The following is a 17,895-nucleotide window of genomic DNA, read 5'->3' on the forward strand; positions in this document are numbered from 1 at the left end:
TCCTCCGGTCGCAGGTTCGAATCCTGCCTCGGGCATGGATGTGTGTGATGTCCTTAGGTCGGTTAGGTTTAAGTAGTTCTAAGGTCTAGTGGACTGATGACCTCAGAAGTTACGTCCCATAGTGCTCAGAGCCATTTGAACCTTTTTCTACATCGAGTGCCGAAAGGTTCTGTTTGACGTCGTTCAAACTGAAACCGAAACAAAATTTTCAATCTCGAGGGTGTCGAGTTTAATCCAGTTATCGAGTGTATTGCGACATATCACACCCCGTGGGAATGGAACGTGCCTCTGGGATCCGAAGGGCGGATTGCGCAAGCGTGCTCACGCGGCACGGCGCGCGCCAGATAAGCCGGCCGGCGTGACGTCACGCGGCAGGTGTATAAGAGCGGCTGCCGCCACCTGCGCTGCCACGCCTCACGTCGCTCTGCTCGGCTCCACCAGCAGGGTGAGTAGCGGCGCTGCTGCCGCCTGCCAGCCGGTCGCGTGTCTCCAGAAATGTCCAAATGTGTGTCAAATCCTACGGGACTTGACGGCTAAGGTCGTCAGTCCATAAGCTTACACTCTAATTCACACCCAGTCCCGCCGGGACCAGCCGCACAGTCCATGACTGCAGCGTCTTAGACCGCTCGGCTAATCCCGCTCGGCGGTACGCCTGCCAGTGTGCGGACATTTGCCACGATTTTACCTGCTCCGAAGGTTTTGGTCTCTTGTCTCCCCCTCCTCCTCCTCCCCATCGCTTACTGACCCTTTCCGCTGGTTTACTTAACATAGAACCAGAATCTCTTTGGATTTTCCGCCACATTTCTAGAGAGAGTTTCGTTGTGCAAACTATTAAATGCATCTCGCATTGAAATGGACACCAAATTTCGAGCCTCAGTAAAACTTCGCCAATCTTGTAGATTTTCCGTTCATCTAAATTGTACTTGCCTTTTTCGGTGCTCCTGGAGCAGCATTCTGCCGTGTTTTGTGTACCATGTGGGATCAATTCCGTCTCTTATTAATTTATTTGGTATGAATCTTTCGAGTGCTGTTGATACTATTTCTTTCAACTTAAACCACATATGGTCTTCACTTACATAGTTTGGAAGGACTGCAGACTGTCTCTAAGAAGTCAACCGAATGTTTAGTAGCTTTTATAAATAGATATATCTCGCGTTTAGTTTTGGTGAATTTCTTTGTTATGGAATTGAACCTCGCTACGACTGTGTGTTCACTAATTCCTCTACCCATCGTGATACTCAGGATTATTTGTGGCTAAGAGGTGAAGTGTCTTTTCGTAACCATTTACAATTTGAATGGCCTCGTGAACTAATTGTTCAAAATAATTTTATAAAAAGCATTTAGAACAATTACGGAAGTTGTTTTATATCTACAATGTGGTATGGAAATGTATTTTTGTCAACATACGGAAGGTAGCTTGAAGTCACTGCCAACTATAATTGTATGAGTAGCGTACCTGTTTGTGATGAGATTCAAGTTTTCTTTGAACTGTTTAGCAACTGTTTCATCTGAGACGGGCGGTCAGTAAAAGGAGCCAGTTATTAATTTATTCCGGTTGTCGAATATAACCTCTGTCCATACTAAGTCACAGGAACTACCTGCTTCAATGTCGCTTGTGAGCTGGAACACACATTACATTATTTTTCCTTAAGTTGTGCTTCTTGTTTCTGTTGTAGTGGAGATCATTACAAATACGGCTTTTCCCTCCAAAACCTAGGATGCTTTCTCTGTGACCCTGTAAATACCAGAGCTGAAGAATGTAGAACAACAATGTACGTCCTGTATTACTTCATTTCCTTCAAAAATGGTTCAAATGGCTCTGAGCACTATGGGACTTAACATCTGAGGTCATCAGTCCCCTAGAACTTAGAACTACTTAAACCTAACTAACCTAAGGACATCACACACATCCATGCCCGAGGCAGGATTCGTACCTGCGACCGTAGCGGTCTCGCGGTTCTAGACTGACGCGCCTAGAACCGCTCGGCCACACCGGCCGGCTCATTTCCTTATTTCTAACATTTTACAAATGTGCGTCGGCTTTAGATGACATGTCAATCATAGATGTTATTATCTCTATTTAGTGAACGTATTTTCAGTCATGTTTTGAACTTTGTCCCCCTACACTTCATTAAGTAATGTTTCGCCGCAAGGGATATCGCATTTTAGAGAGTAAATTAATATGGAGTATGTCGTTCTTCTTTTCCCACATTCACATACCCATTTCTTCTTCACTTATTGTCTTTTGGGCATGCAGTTGTAGTAATTAAAGTAGGCACAAATGCAGTGATAAAAAAGAAATGATTAGCGTACATTCGCATTCTCTTTACATCGTTCCTTTCTTGTTGCTCCCCTGCCGATCGACTGTTTCTATCGCGATCAGTAAGCGTGAAAGGAAGCTACCGTACAGGCAGAGGAATCTATATTTATACTTGGCAGAACTAATTACGTACTGACATTATCGTCGGTATTGCTTTCGTTTCCCAAAAGTTATAAATATTTCGATTTCGGAAAAGAAGCTGATGTGGAGGCGGCGGTTTGAAAGCGGACAGAAGAAGTACGAGGAAGGGCGTCCCTTACCTGAGGGATCGCTACCTGGCGAAGGGGCAAGTGTGGCAAATGTCCGGCGTGGCAAATGTCAGGCATTCGCGCCTGCCAGCGCCACGGTGGAGCCTTGTACACGGGAGAGTACGGACAACCTGCCGGCCGCCGCCATTTTAGGGCTACTGGGCAATGGCAGCCCTGTGGACGGAACTGTAAAATTCACCTGAATACGACAGTGCGTTATGCGAACAAATAACTATCGTTATTAATCGTTACATCCTTGATAACTCGGCGTCTACTGTGAAAATTAGTGAAAATTTGGTACTCTGTCACTGACAAGGGAACCTCCCCATCGCACCCCACTCAGATTTAGTTATAAGTTGGCACAGTGGATACGCCTTGAAAAACTGAACACACATCAATCGAGAAAACAGGAAGAAGTTTGTGGAACTATGAAAAAATAAGCAAAATATACAAACTGAGTAGTCCATGCGCAAGATAAGCTACATCAAGGAAAGTGTGAGCTCAGGAGCGCCGTGGACGCGTGGTTAGCGTGAGCAGCTGTGGAACGAGAGGCCTTTGGTTCAAGTCTTCCCTTGAGTGAACACTTTAATTTTTATTTTCAGACAATTATCAGAGTTCAGGTACTCACACATAATCAACTTCGCTCTCCAAAATTCCAGGACATGTTCAGATTTGCTTGGACATATGCAGGATTTGACGGTCTACACGCGGAAAAATTTGAAAACGTTAAAAACATATGTTTTGACGGAGCACAAGGAAAACTGTGCGACTGTGAAAGTGTTGCATTCATTTGTTGCAGTTTATGTGACAAACTCTTATGTTTTCATCACTTTTTTGGGAGTGATTATCACATCCACATGAAAACCTAAATCGGGCAAGGTAGAAGATCTTTTTACCCATTCGCCAAGTGTGCAAGTTAGGTAGGTCAACAACATATTCCTGTCATGTGACGCACATGCCGTCACCTGTGTCGTATAGAATATATCAGACGTGTTTTCCTGTGGAGGAATCGGTTGACCTATAACCTTGCGATCAAAAGTTCTCGGTTCCCATTGGATGTGCATGTCCTTCCCTCTACTAATCGCACGGTTTTGCGGTGCGGTCGCAACACACAGACACTAAACTTATTACAGTGAACAGGGACGTCAATGAACGAACGGACAGATCATAACTTTGCAAAAATGAAGAAAGTAAACTTTTCACTCGAGGGAAGACTTGAACTAAGAACCTCTCGTTCCGCTGCTGCTCACGCTAACCACAGGACCACGGCGCTGCTGGGCTCACACTGTAGAACATTCGAAAAGTGACACCAAATCGATAAGACAGCTTACAATCACTCTGTCAGTTTACCCACTTGCTAACATTCCAGTGTTCCAGGTACATATGTGGGTTGTCTTGGTGTAATCACAATCCTAGATCGAAGCATTAACTGTGCAAGTGTGGAAAAAAAAAAGAAAATGTCGAACATAAACAAACCCCTCAAGTAGCATGGCTTTGGCTCTGTGGAGGAAGTCACACGAGATGGACAACAAAGTTATAAACTGGTACAATACCTGCTAGTCATCTCTCAGAACTACTTTCGTTTGTGTGTAATGTCTATGTGACACAATTATCTTCATTGGAAATTAGTGCAACATGGCATTAAACGCCAAGGTCCCGTGCTAATAGAGGTAATGGTACCTGCAGTAAATTAACCACACGTTCTGGGTCCTGCGTTACAGCAGTGGTGTTCCTGAACAGGCATAGCCCGTCACTGGAAACTGTGAGATTGAGATACTGAGTCAGAAAATTATCATCGGTCGCAAGTTTGCGAGTTCCTTATGAGTGTTTTGAAGAGCATGTGATCTGACACTGAGACAGAAACAGTTTCCTATGTTTATAATTTTTTTGCTGTTATGTTAATTACCGACATGGAGAACAAGGAGTAAAATTTTGTAAGATGAAAGCAGCGTCCATTTAATATATATGTGTGTGTGTGCGTGTAATGTGCAGTCCAGAGATTGTTTGACAGTGGATCTCCAGTCTCCATGTCTCTCTCATTCCAACCGCTGTGTTCCTCTGGTTCTTTCCCCATGGACAGATTCGCCAGTTATGGTTTCCAGGAGCCCTTTATGTCTCAACAGATAAGAGAACTAACATTCCTCCAGAGATTCTGTTTTGTCTGCAGCTATAGGAGGTGGTTACGAGGTCGCCGTTTTAAACCAAAGCCACAAAGACATGCGGTTGCGTGGTTAAAATTCACACACTTTTCTTTCCAGTGATCGTGTAGTCAAGTTGGCAGAACTACCGACGTAAGGTATTTATCATCATGCCCTGTCAAGTTGACATTTGTTCATCTACCTGAACAAATCTGCAGATTGACAGCCGCATAGCTTCTTGTACCCTGATGATGTGGTGCCTCTGGGAGGCTTCGACGGCAGTCTTCCTGTATTTGTCGCACCTCCTCTGTCTAGTTTGCCGCGTCCGTCGACGTTTAAACAGTCACGGATGAACACTTTCGGCTGTGTTACGGGCATGGCCGCTTCTGGCGACCCCTGTTTGCGTACGTGGCGGCTGCTGTTCTTGAGTCTGGAGGTACTCGGCTGTCGCTGGAGCAGTGTGATGGCAGTGTGGTGTGTGTGTGTGTGTGTGTGTGTGTGCTCCATGTAACCACCACCAGCCCCGCACTCTTTTATAAATCCAGACTGAGTTTCTCAAAATGTGGCTTGACCTTTTTGAGGAAATAAAGTTAATATTTCCGGTGGACAACTACCTTAAATGTTCATTACTTTCCCTCTTTTTAAGGCATTCTTCTATGGATGGAAATTCAAATGTCTGTTTTAAGATTTGTGGACAGTTTCCCTCGTTCACTTGTACAACACATAAGAGTATAGAGCCAACCTTTCACATTCATTGGTCCCACAGAAGATCAGCAAAAACATTGTCGGTACCTGGCTCACGTTAATTCTCGACTTCTACAGAACTATTTCGAATTGCTGTTTTAAAACGGATTCTTCAGCGACTGTTACTAATGAAACAATGTAAATCCAATAAGTAAATAGTGAATTCCCATTTTTTTCAAAGGTCTAGTCTCGGCATCTAATGCACACAGTCTACACAGTCAGTGTAAGGACGAACTGAGAAATTCTTCAGCGAAAATTAGACCTCGTTGTCCAGAAACTGAATCATCGAGTTGTTATCTACTATTATCCACGCCTGGGTTCCCGGGTTCGATTCCCGGCGGGGTCAGGGATTTTCTCTGCCTCGTGATAACTGGGTGTTGGTGTGCTGTCCTTAGGTTAGTTAGGTTTAAGTAGTTCTAAGTTCTAGGGGACAGATGACCATGGATGTTAAGTCCCATAGTGGTCAGAGCCATTTGAACCATACTATTATCAGTACCATCTGCAATGCGGAGGTTCAGTGACTTCTGCTACAAAATGATAGTATACGTGTTAGTTGAAGGGAAAGAATATGCTCTGCGGCTGGCTCTGACATATCGTGCTGTGTGTGGTTGTCGGATGTTGTCCTGTTGGACTATTTGAGAAGTGTTGAGAATGAGTTGCAGGCTGAGTAGGCCTGGTTCCCAATGTTTCGCAGAAATACCCTCTAGGTTGTAGTAGATGGTGGATTCCATGTGTGAAACAACTCCTGAAAGGCTACATGCACAACTATTGGTTAAATGACGAATAATATAGATTCCTGCCATAAAATAACGTTGTTTTCTTGAAGAGCAGAAGTGAAGAGAATATCTAGTTGAATAATGTACTGCTCACAGTTCTTCGCAATCTTCTTAACATCTGGGTAGATGTCCACTTCGAACGATTGCCGGTTCAAGTAAAATCGCTGTGTAGAAAAAATTATGGAAATGCAGCCTCCCCCCCCCCATTCTAGAGCTTGTCGCGCAAATAAAATGTGCTGAAAGAAAACCGTAACTATTTAAAAACGTATTATTAAAGATGTCCAGGTATTCACCAATGGCATCAGTCTAACACAGCAAAGATGTGACGATACTGCCACTGGCTGGTGATGGACCACTTTTATGAACTGTCACTCGAGACCGGTCTGCCTGTCACTCGCAGAAGTATCGAGTCACCTGTAAGCTGAAAGGGCTGCCCGGTGATGCAGTGTTTCAGAATCGTCCGCAATGGAAGCAGTCAAGGACATCACGGAGACGGCGGCCGTGGACCTGGGGGACCTGCTGGACGCCGGGGACGGCGCTGTGGTGACGCTGACGGCGGGCGACACGCGGCTGTTGGCGCACAGGGCCGTCCTGGCGGACAGGAGCCCCGTGTTCGCCGCCATGTTCGCCCACGACACCCTCGAGGCCAGCAGCGGCGCGGTGAGCATCCCGGACGTGGGGGGCCCGGTGCTGAGGCAGCTGGTCTCCTACCTGTACACCCTGCGGGCCCCCCAGCTGCCCGGCACGGCCCCCCAGCTGCTGGCCGCAGCGGATAAGTATGGGGTGTCGCGGCTGAAGGCGGAGTGCGAGCGGCAGGTGGCCGCTCAGCTGACTGTCGAGACCGCGGCGGCCGCAGCCGTACTCGCAGTCCGCCACTCCTGCAGTGACCTCAGGCGAGCCGCCATCGAATTTATTAAGACCTGTCCCTTCGAGGTGATGGCCACTCAGGGGTGGGCAGATGCCATGCGGAAGCAGCCGGAAGACTTGATCGAAGTGAGCCGGTTGCTGTATGATCCACCACCAAAAAGCAGGTAAGTGTGAGACAACCCACTCATTCGTGTCCCTCAGTTATGGATGTGTGTGTGTGTGTATTTCCATGACTATAATTTTTGTCACTGAGTTTCCTTAGATGTGTCACTGCTGTAAGATACACAATCATAGATCATCATTTCCCGGTAGCTCGTGATGCTATCATTGTCCTATTCTAACAGGTTAGCTGAATCCCTAAGCTGAGTTCACTTCATTAACATATATGTTTCCTAGCAAAAATCATCAGACAACCAATTTGTAGACATTTATCTGTCGAACTACATGTGTATGAAAAGTTGTTCTTTAGGTTTTGGAATCAAGTGTCAGGAGAATAGGATACATTCACTGTGTGAATGCAGCATGACGCATTCTGCTGTGCACACAAAGCTGTATTGCCCAACCCGGCCTCAAACACAGTGATGTGTGTAGTTTGCAGCCGGCAGCCCTTAGGGTCGCTGTAAGGCTGTTCGCATAGAGCAGCGTTTAAAGTTGTTCAGTGCCTCTGTGGCTGATGACAATGAGACACCTCTGAATAGTATCACGCTGCATGAAGACGATGACCAAGTACGTCACTTCTGGCCGACACCTAGAGCAAGGAAGCGTACTGCACAACGGTTTGAGGAGGGTGGCAACATACTTACAGTTTTCGACAGCTGATGTTGATCTGCGGAATTTTCTTCGTGTAGTAAAGGAGAATATGAGAGTAATCGCTGTTCACACCTCAGTACTACAGCCTCGTTCTCTGTCACTTTCTTTCTTCATGCAAGCCATATGCCAGTAACCTCCCCAACATAATTCTTCGTTCTCTCCAAATCCAGGCAGTACATGGAAGATTTTGAATTGCTCTAAAGGAACATTATATGACAGAATAATAGTTCGCTGTCAGGTCTTGTATGGAAGATGATCAGAAAACCTGTTGAAGTAAGCATCGGTGCTCCATTGTATGGCTGCTCACACCTCTCACAGCCGAAGACCACCTCACAGGAACACAAACCAGTCCTCGCAACGGTTCTGGCTGGTCCCATAAAATTGAGACTTCCCACCTCACTTCCTTCTCCTCTCTATTCAGCCGCTATATGAAGCTCACCCAGTACTTGGATACATTTCCTTCTGTGCCATGCTCTACTCTGTCTTTGATGAACCAGTACCCCACGCCTCTCTGCCTGTTTCAATTGCTCTATGGATTTCTATAGGCACCCAGTGAACACCACAGACTTGCATTCCACTGTGGCACTACCTATGATATTATCTACCCCATCTATTAATGTTGCTATTCCACCTCTCATAGTCAGAAAATGAAAGAGTTTCTGAGACCAAAATTCCCTTTTTTCTGAACCATCTTACAGTTACATTTGTCCATACGCACTTAGTAGCCATTAACACTGATAAACCGTCATTTATTTTGCAGCTGTATTCTAATACTTAGCTAATATTTTGTGTGGTATTTGACATACTGGTAATCTTGTGTTTGAGATGACGCTAAATGCATTCCCTCAAACAACTGCAATGAACTTATAGCCTATACTGTAAATCATTCAATGTGTTTCTCTTTTGTTCAAAAGACATCAACATGAAAATTCATGTTTGAAACATCGATCATATTACAATCGTTAGTTATGTTCTTGAAAAAAAAAATTAAAACACCGCACCTAAATATATTTTTCTACATTACACCAAACTCCATTTTCACACTATGGGAAATGACACAAGGTCTTAAGTTTGAGGAAGTTTTTGTTGACAGTAATCTTTTTACTGACAGTAATCCTTGTGTACATTTTACAAATTCTCTTGATGATTTATATTAGATCCTTGTAATTCCTGATCTTCACCTAGTTCACTGCCGCATACTGCACACACTATGGGCATCAGTTGCAGACAGAGATATCCTGTTCCTTTCTGGGGCTACCACGGTCTTTTGCTGTATGATTCCCCTCTTCTCCCCTCACTGCCCCTCAGAAATGATACTTACTCTCACACTCAAATTTTGTACATCACAGATGCCTAGGATTTTAATAGGAATTAAAATAAGATGTATAAAAGTGTTGCATATAAGCAGAATAATTTTTTACTTCAATAATACAATCCTTTTGCATTTTTTGGGGAGGATGTCACATTACCTCATGTTTATCCTCCTCCCCTTGTACTCATGCCAGACCTTGTAGACATAAGATTCTTATAGAATTTACCATTCATGTCTCCTGCATGTGGAGGACAAACTTCATTTTGTTTCAGTAGCGAGTTCACAGCACAACTTACAGACCACAATATCATCAGTCACAAACATTGAGCACCACCCCCACCCCCACCACACCCACCCACCCATGCATGCACGCAGGGACACACACACACACACACACACACACACACACACACACATTAGTCTTTATTTTCCGTCACAGGGAAATGACGCAGCTTACTTTGAGCGCCTCATCATTTCATGTGTGCTTATAAAGTAAGGTGGCTCGTTTGGAAAAGACTACCATTTCTGCTAACTGTATTTCTTGGACGAAATTTAGATTTATGTGCTAACTCTGTAATGCCAAGTAAATTTCGCGTGCCACATCCTCTCACCTTCCCACACTTCCCACTGTACTGAATTTCTTCTCCGGCTCAGGTCGAAACGTGCTGTCGACCTTTTCATTAAATGTACCTCCCAAAACCCAGTCTTTAATATATGCTTTGAAGACTGATGATCGAAGTATCCTGTTGATTAAATTAAGATATCCTTCACAACCAGAAGAGTGCCGTGGCTGTCCAGTTGGTTTGTTTCACCACTAGCGAGATATGCTCGTGCCTGAACTAGAAATTACACGAGGAAAAGTTCTGTGCTGACTGGGATTCTAACCCCGTACATACTATCACCGCTGATGACTACACATGAAGACATGTTGACTGTCAAATAGTTTTTCACCAGTAATTAGAAGTGGAATTTATAAACCTGAAATGAAGTGATAAAAAGTTCTGTGCCCGATTGAGAGTCAAAACCGGCACCAATTGTTATTGTTGACAATGCATGTAGAGATGTAAAAAAATTATTATTGCCTTTCACCTATGATTTGCAATGCAAATGCTACGACTTGAAGTGACCCGATGAAAATTTTTACACCTGCCCATTATTTAAAACCAGACTTGCGCCTTTCTTGGAAAACCTGAAGAATTGGTAATGTTGGGGAAGCAACAAAACGATGGAACTGTATAGTCCAAAAAGGGTCAAAAACAGCGGAAAGGGATATCTGTATTAAACTCCCATCTCCCCAGCTCAGCGGCAACATTTTGAACATTTTAACCTCAAATACTGCGCTGTGACTATACATGACGATTGGTTCAATAGTGAAATGTATAATTTCGACTTGATTTTGTAATCGCTGAAATAAATAACGGTCAGCTGCACTATTGGCATTATGGAATGGTGCAGAAAATTCTGTAGGACGTGTTGGCCCCTAACTGAGCAGCTGTGACTTTGTACGAGTCTATCGTTACACTAACACTCGATCATACAAAATTAACTCGGCGACAAGTATCAATCAAATTTCCAGAAAGTTCTACAGATAGTGTTGTCGCATTTATTGCTGCAGTATTGTGTCATTGTGTCAAGAGCAGTTAATTATTTTGTACTGATTAATTTTTGTGCTAGATGTTTATATTTTTACTAAAAGAAGAGATGTGTTTGGCTTATAAGGACGTCATTCGTAGACAGTCATTATTCAGCTCAGACACTGAGTCCATTGTTATTCTGAAAGTGTTGTGCTTTTATTACAATTTCAAAAGGAATTTATTTTTTACCATGAGGTGGTATTAAGCTACAAAGCAACTTTGTTTATCCAATATAATAGTTTTTGGAAGAGGTCATTCATTATTATTCTGTTATTATTCACATCATTGATCTTGGCAAAGACGAGGCATGTCCGCAGTAAATGTAGCCTATGTAGCGCAGGCCTAAAAAAAGTATCATGCATAGTAAAGTGCATACTCTTCCTCATGAAACATTCAACATTGACGCATATAGCCTTAAAGGGCATAATTAACTGAAACAAGTAGACTCATGCACAAGATGGTAGAGATATTGTTCGATGTGTTGTCATACAGGTTGCTATAAGTTCGCTTATCTATCGTCATTTTTATTTGAAGTTATAAACTGTTTTCGCAGTGATGTATTGAATGTTATACATTTGAAGGTTATAAGGACTATTGTTTAAGCATACGAAAACGGTGTTTAACGAGTATTTATGGCTTGAAAACAATGATAGGTGCTGGATGCAAATCCCAGTGAGGGAAAAAACTTATTTGTCTCACCGTTTCAGTTTATCACCTCGCTAACAACGAAATATTTGGATATATAACGCATTATTGTGCTTCGTTAACAATCCTACTAGGTGCTGGTTTCAAATTGCCATCCAACGCAAAACTTTATAGAACGTCATTTCAAGATTTCAACATTAAAACGTGCACACTAGCTGAAACGATATTTAAATTCTTTGGTATTTTGTTAACAGAGACAATGGTTCTTCTATCTGAGTCCTGGACGTCAGTGTGTACAAAATTTTTCGTCACGTAATTTCAAGCTGAAAGATAGTTTTTGATATGTCATTTATAGCACTAAATTTGAGTTTACAGGTGCTAAAGACTGTCATCTAATAATAACACTTTTTCTGGTATTGACATTATTGAGATATTAGTCTGATTGTGGACTGACAGCCTTACAGATCAGTTTTCTCAAGTGGTCTCTTGCAGTATCCAGTTTGAACAGTGGAATGCCCATACCAGAAAAGAGAGCAGAGGGACGGCAAGACAGTAACACTAAGTGGGTGCATACAAATCAGGTGGAGTGGAATTCAGGCCGTTTGGATAATTTGGTGGGTGATAGTACCTGAGCTGACCTGTCCAGTAATTCTGTATCTATCTTAATCCTGCACTTGATTTTGAACTACCTGTTGTATGGTGTTGTCATCAACTGCTGTAGGGAGCTCAGGCGTGCATCTGAATGTCATTAACTCAACAGCAATTCATTTGTATTAACTGGACCGCTATTGCAGCATTCGGCACCTGTCGTCTGCTAGTTGCCAGTGTGTGCACGGCCCCTCAGCAGGGCTGGCTGTAGTGAGCCACCCCCACATCCTCATGTGGACATGGCAGCCAGCTCACACTCTGCTCTCTCTGTATGTGCAGCACACCAGCCGTCACCGCCACTACCGCCACTGCCACCGCCACCACTGATGCCACCACCGCCACCGCCACCACCACCACTGCCAACGCACCCCGCCGGACACCTGCTGCAGCTGCACTTCCCACATCTCCTCCACCTGGAGAAGCCACTGTCTCTCACATGCGGTGAGTTCCCTCACTACACACACATGCACGCACTGTTTAGCACTACATTGTACAGAAGGTAGAAAAACAGAGAAAGGAAATGTAAAGGATCAGTCTAGATTCAGTGAGGGTCAGGAAAATGAAGTGGAAAGAAAATCATAATATATGGTCAGATGAATAATGGGGCAGTATCCACAGAATGACGAAGTTGTATTATGAGAGAAAGGTCAATTAAAACTGGTTTGGTAGGGAAAACAGTGATCTATTGTGAACATTTCAGTGATATATTCCCATCAGAACCAGTAAACCGATTCAACAATAACTATGGCATGTAAGGCGACGTCACACACGGAAAATCCAGTCAGAGAGAGGGATTATGAGAGCACTTGATGCGTAACACTGTACTTAAAGACACATAAACATCTAAAAATCATGTATTGGAATGCTGTAGCAGGGGACGAGTAAAGACAGATTTATTTATGAGACAATTTAGGGTCGCTGGTAGAAACAAAAGAGGAGAAAGGATCCTAGACCCCTGGATTAAACTTGTGCTATTAACAAGAATTACTCTGTTCAAGAATCAAAACAAAAGCAGTAGTCGGCCGAGGTGGTCTCTTATGCCTAAGCTCCTCAGGTTTTGGACGAACATGTTTGTACCACTGTATTTTGGTGTAACAGGTAGTCAAAGTAACAACAGACATGCAAAACAGAAACTCTGCCAACTGTAGATCCTATTTCTGTGGGTCAACACACTTAGAGGGCTGAGATCCCATCATTTATTTCTGGGAAGAGGGGGTGCAGGGTCGGACTCTTCACCACAGAGCAGCATTTGCATCCAAAGTCTCCAGTTATTTGTTGGATGTAGTACAATATTTGTCTTTGTCTACAGTTTTTACCCTCTGCTGCTTCCACCAGTACGATGGTAGTTATTCCCTAATGTCTTCAGATATATCCCACTTTGCACAGTTCCTTATTCACCTAATTCTCAACATCCTTTTATTGAATCCCAATTTGAATGCTCCAAGTCACTTCTCTTCCTGTATCTCCCATAACCCATTATTCATTTTCATACAATACTGTGCTCCAAATGTACATTTCCAGAAATTCCATCACAAAATTAAGGCCTATCTTTGGCAGCAGTAGCCTTGTTTTGCCTGGAATGATCTGTTTTCCTCTGTTACATTACTTCATATAACAATCTCGCTCTGTCCCTCAGTGTAAATTGGCTTCCCAGGTAGCAGAATCACTTAAATTCATTTACTTTGTGGTCCCTAATTTTGACATTAAGTTTTACACTGACGTTATTTCTGTTACTCCCCAATACTTCTGTCTTTCTTTAGTTTAAACCATAATTCTGTGCTCATCCAACTGTTCATTGTATTCAACCACTCGAGTACTTCTTTCTCACTTTCAGTGAACATGGTAATAACACCAGTGAATTTTATCAGTGAAATACCTTCACCCTCAATTTTAATTAAATTCCTGGAAGTTTATTCATTTCCGCGAACGATTCCTTGATGTTCAAACTGAACCCTTGGCGATACTAATTAGGTCCCTGTTTTGCACCTTTTTAATGACAGTATTCCTTGCTTCAGTTTCTGCTGTTCCGTGTTGATTATTGTACATGTAGAAATTTATATATTCTGCTTGTATTCTATATCTCACTCGTATTTTTTGAGATTTCACACATGTCGCATTACTTTACATTGTCAATTTTTTTAAAGGTGCCCTGATGCAATGAAGGCTGCGTGATTTTCTTTAAACTTTGCTTCCCTTTTGAAGTGTAAGATTAGATTCATCTCTCTCGTGCTTTTACCTTTGTTAAATCCAAACTTACTTTCTTGTACATATTAATCGTGTCAGCAATTACGATTCATAAGCTATTTAGCCCATTGTGCGAAATCGTTCGCATTTAGTGGTCCTTACTCGCATGTGGAGTGTGTAGATGATATTTTTCTGTAAATTTGTTGCTATGTCTATAGTCCCATAGATTCTACAGATGAATTTGAATAGTTGTTTCATTGCAGCCTTCTGCAAGCATCATATATACTGCAAGGGAATGTTATGTAATCATTCGCTTTGTTTTCGCACAAATCGTCCAGATCATTGTTAAACTCTGTGTGTAATGATCAATCCGCTATGTTTTCCAGCTCGACTTTCAGATTTCCTTCCATCCTGTCATCCAATAGTCCCTCACCTCATGGAGGTGCTCAGTGTACTTTTGTCAGCCATCCCTTTCTCTCCCCCCCCTCCCCCCTCTCTCTCTCTCTTTCTCCCCCGCCCCCCCCCCCCAGCACTTAGCAGCGGAATTCTTTTCTAACTCTTACACCCAAACATGCAGATGTCAGACACTCAGATCAGTACCAAAAGTTGCAGGTCGATAGCTTATCAACAAAAACTGCGGTTTAGTTCGTGCTGTCTGCTGTTGTCCAGCAGAGAGTACGTAAACGTTAATTAAAAGTAACACCAGGACTACAGAGCACTCCACAAGCATAACAGTGAGTATGTAACGTATGTTGCTTTCATGTGGAAGATTCCTGTATCAAAGATCATGGATTCACAACCCAACGACCCTAATTTTTTTACCGTATTATGTGTGAAAGTGCTATATGGGATGGCACGCTTTTTTTTTTTTTTTGGTCATCAGTCTTCTAACTGGTTTGATGCGGTCCATCACTAATTCCTCTGTTGTGCCAGCAACCTCTTCATGACAGAGTAGCACTTGTAATCTATGTCCTCAATTATTCACTGTATGTATCCCAATCTCTGTCTTTCTCTGCAGTCCTTGGCCTCTGTAACTCCCTCTGCTACCATGGAAGTCATTCGTCGATTTCTTAGCAGATGTGCTATCATTCAGCCCCTTCACGTTGTCAGTGTATTCCATATTTTCCTTTCCTCTCCGATTCTACACAGAATGACTTCATTCCTTACCTCGTCAGTCCACATAATTTTCAACATTCGCCAGTAGCACCACAGCTCAAATGCTTAGATTCTCTATCCAGTTTTCCCACAGTCCATGTTTCACTACCATACAGTCCTGTACTCCATATGTACATTCTTAGAAATTTCTTCCGCAAATTAAGCCCTATGTTTTATATCAGTAGAATTCTCTTGGTCAGGGCTAGTCTGCTTTTGATGTCCTCCTTCGTCCATCCGTCTGGTTATTCTGCTGCCCAGTTAGCAGAATTCTTTAACTTCATCTGCTTCATGACCATCAATCCTGATACTAATTCAGTTTCACTCAGGATAGTAATGTCAGCAGCATATCATATCCTTGATATCCTTTCATCTTGAATTTTAATTCCACTCCGGATCCTTTCATTTATTTCATACCTTCTTCTTTGTACAGATTGAACAGTAGGGTGGAAGACTACATCCCCACCTTACACTCTTTTTAATCCAAGCACTTTGTTCTTGGTCGTTCACTCTTATTATTCCTTCTTGGCTCTTGTACATGTTGTATACCACACATCTCTAGCTATAGCTTAGCCCTATTTTTCTCTGAATTTCGAACACCTTGCACCACTTTACATTGTCGAACACTTTGTCCAGGTCATCAAATCCTATGAACGTGTCTTGATTTTTCTTTAGTCTTGCTTCCATTATCAACCACAATGTCAAAATTGCCTCTCTAGTGCCTCTACCTTTTCTAAAGCCAAACTAATTGTCATCTAGCACATCCTCAATTTTCTTTTCCATTCTTCTGTATACTATTCTTGTCAGGAACTTGGATGCATGAGCTGCTGAGCTGATTGTGTGGTAATTCTCGCACTTGTCAGCTCTAACTGTCTTTGTATTGGGTTGATGGTATTTTTCCGAAGTCCTAAGACACATACATTCTACGCGCCGACGTGAATAGTCGTTTTGTTGCCATTTCTCCCAATGATTTTAGAAATTATGATGGAATTTTATCTATATGATCTGCCTTATTGGATCTTAAGCCTTCCAAAGCTCTATTATATTCTGCTTCTAATACTGGACGTGCTCATGACATGTAAAATGACTGTTTGGAGTTTACAGCAATGTTCTCTTGGTAGTCCGCTTTCGGTTCATTTCATTGAAAGCAGTAAAGCTGTAGAGTGCTTTAGTAGTTTCACAGAATATACAACCAGAACAGAAAAATAAAGAAACAGTTGCATCACACATGTGGAAATAACAGCAATAACAATAATCAATAATAGACAACATAATAAGATCAATGATAAGTACATGATGTTCAACTAACGAAGCAGAAGAAGCAGACTGTCAAAAGAACATTGCTACAAACTCCGAAAAGTCTTTGTACATGCCAGGAAAATGTTGTCCCATGTAACAGCTTCGCGCCAACACAGTTGTCACTAGTGGTATTTGAACGTTATACCTTCTCATTCACGCGAGATCTAGGATGCAGTTACTCACCGATGCGCTCTTCCCGTGCTCAGCAGCTCGCGTGATACTTTTAACTGCCGTTTACACGTGCCCTGTTTCGGTTCATACTCCATCGACATAGCAGCTTTTGGCACCGATCTGAGAGCCTGACATCTGGAAGGATGGGTTTTAGTGTTTTCATCCTTGCATTTAATTTCACAGAAGGATCTTTAGGCTTTTCTATGTGCTGTATGTGTGCATCCTACGATCACTTTTTGTTTATTTACCTGAAACTTATTGCCGTCATTCTGCTTCATCGTCCCTCGAACTTAGAATTACATTCTTTAGCGACCTGTAATACTTTATTGCTGGCTTTCCCTGACTATTTTAGTACTTCTGTCTTTCATCAATCATTTTATGTATTTTTTCGTTTGCTCAGATTTCTTCAGAGTTGCCTTCCTTGCTCCAACATTTCTCTGTTCAATTTTCGTGTTTCGCGTTGTCAGTGACACCAGCTGCTGAAATTCCAGCTGAGACATTCATTATCGCGTTATCTACAGTCTCACAGAAGTTGAAAAACCCATTCCATTCGCCAGATCTTTAGTATCCCATTTATCTACACATTCATTGCTCCTAACAGTTCTTTTCAGTTTGTTCACCACCATAACTAAGTGACCGTAGGTCTGCTCGTGCGTACCTCTTGCAATTCATCGGATTCTCTATCTGGGAATGATATAATACAGCTGGAACCTTCCAATTCTTCCAGGTCTGTCTTATACACCAAATATACACCACCACCTTCTTCCTTAACCTTCTTGATAGCCAGAGACGCTGAGGCGCTGAAGCAATCATACAAATATCACAGAACAGAGAGTGTAGACTTGCAGTAATTCCACCACACAGAGCAGGGGGTCTCTTACACAGGGAGCGGTGTGGACAGAACCAGCTGCGAGCCGATGAGCGAGTCCCACAGAGGACAGTTCAGT

General features: G+C 42.8%; 1 protein-coding gene across 1 annotated transcript in view; it reads left to right on the plus strand.

Annotated features, from left to right (window-relative positions):
* Nucleotides 1-423: 423 nt before the first annotated feature.
* Nucleotides 424-17,895, plus strand: part of LOC126212679 (poly [ADP-ribose] polymerase tankyrase-1-like) — a 30,472-nt gene continuing 13,000 nt past the window's right edge. The window contains exons 1-3 of the mRNA XM_049940098.1: nt 424-445; nt 6,673-7,257; nt 12,422-12,583. Of these exons, the coding sequence (XP_049796055.1) occupies nt 6,692-7,257; nt 12,422-12,583 (728 nt within the window). The 5' untranslated portion in view covers nt 424-445; nt 6,673-6,691. The remainder of the gene's footprint in view (nt 446-6,672; nt 7,258-12,421; nt 12,584-17,895) is intronic.

The sequence above is a fragment of the Schistocerca nitens genome, chromosome 11, assembly GCF_023898315.1.
Source record: "Schistocerca nitens isolate TAMUIC-IGC-003100 chromosome 11, iqSchNite1.1, whole genome shotgun sequence".
Classification (NCBI taxonomy): domain Eukaryota; kingdom Metazoa; phylum Arthropoda; class Insecta; order Orthoptera; family Acrididae; genus Schistocerca; species Schistocerca nitens.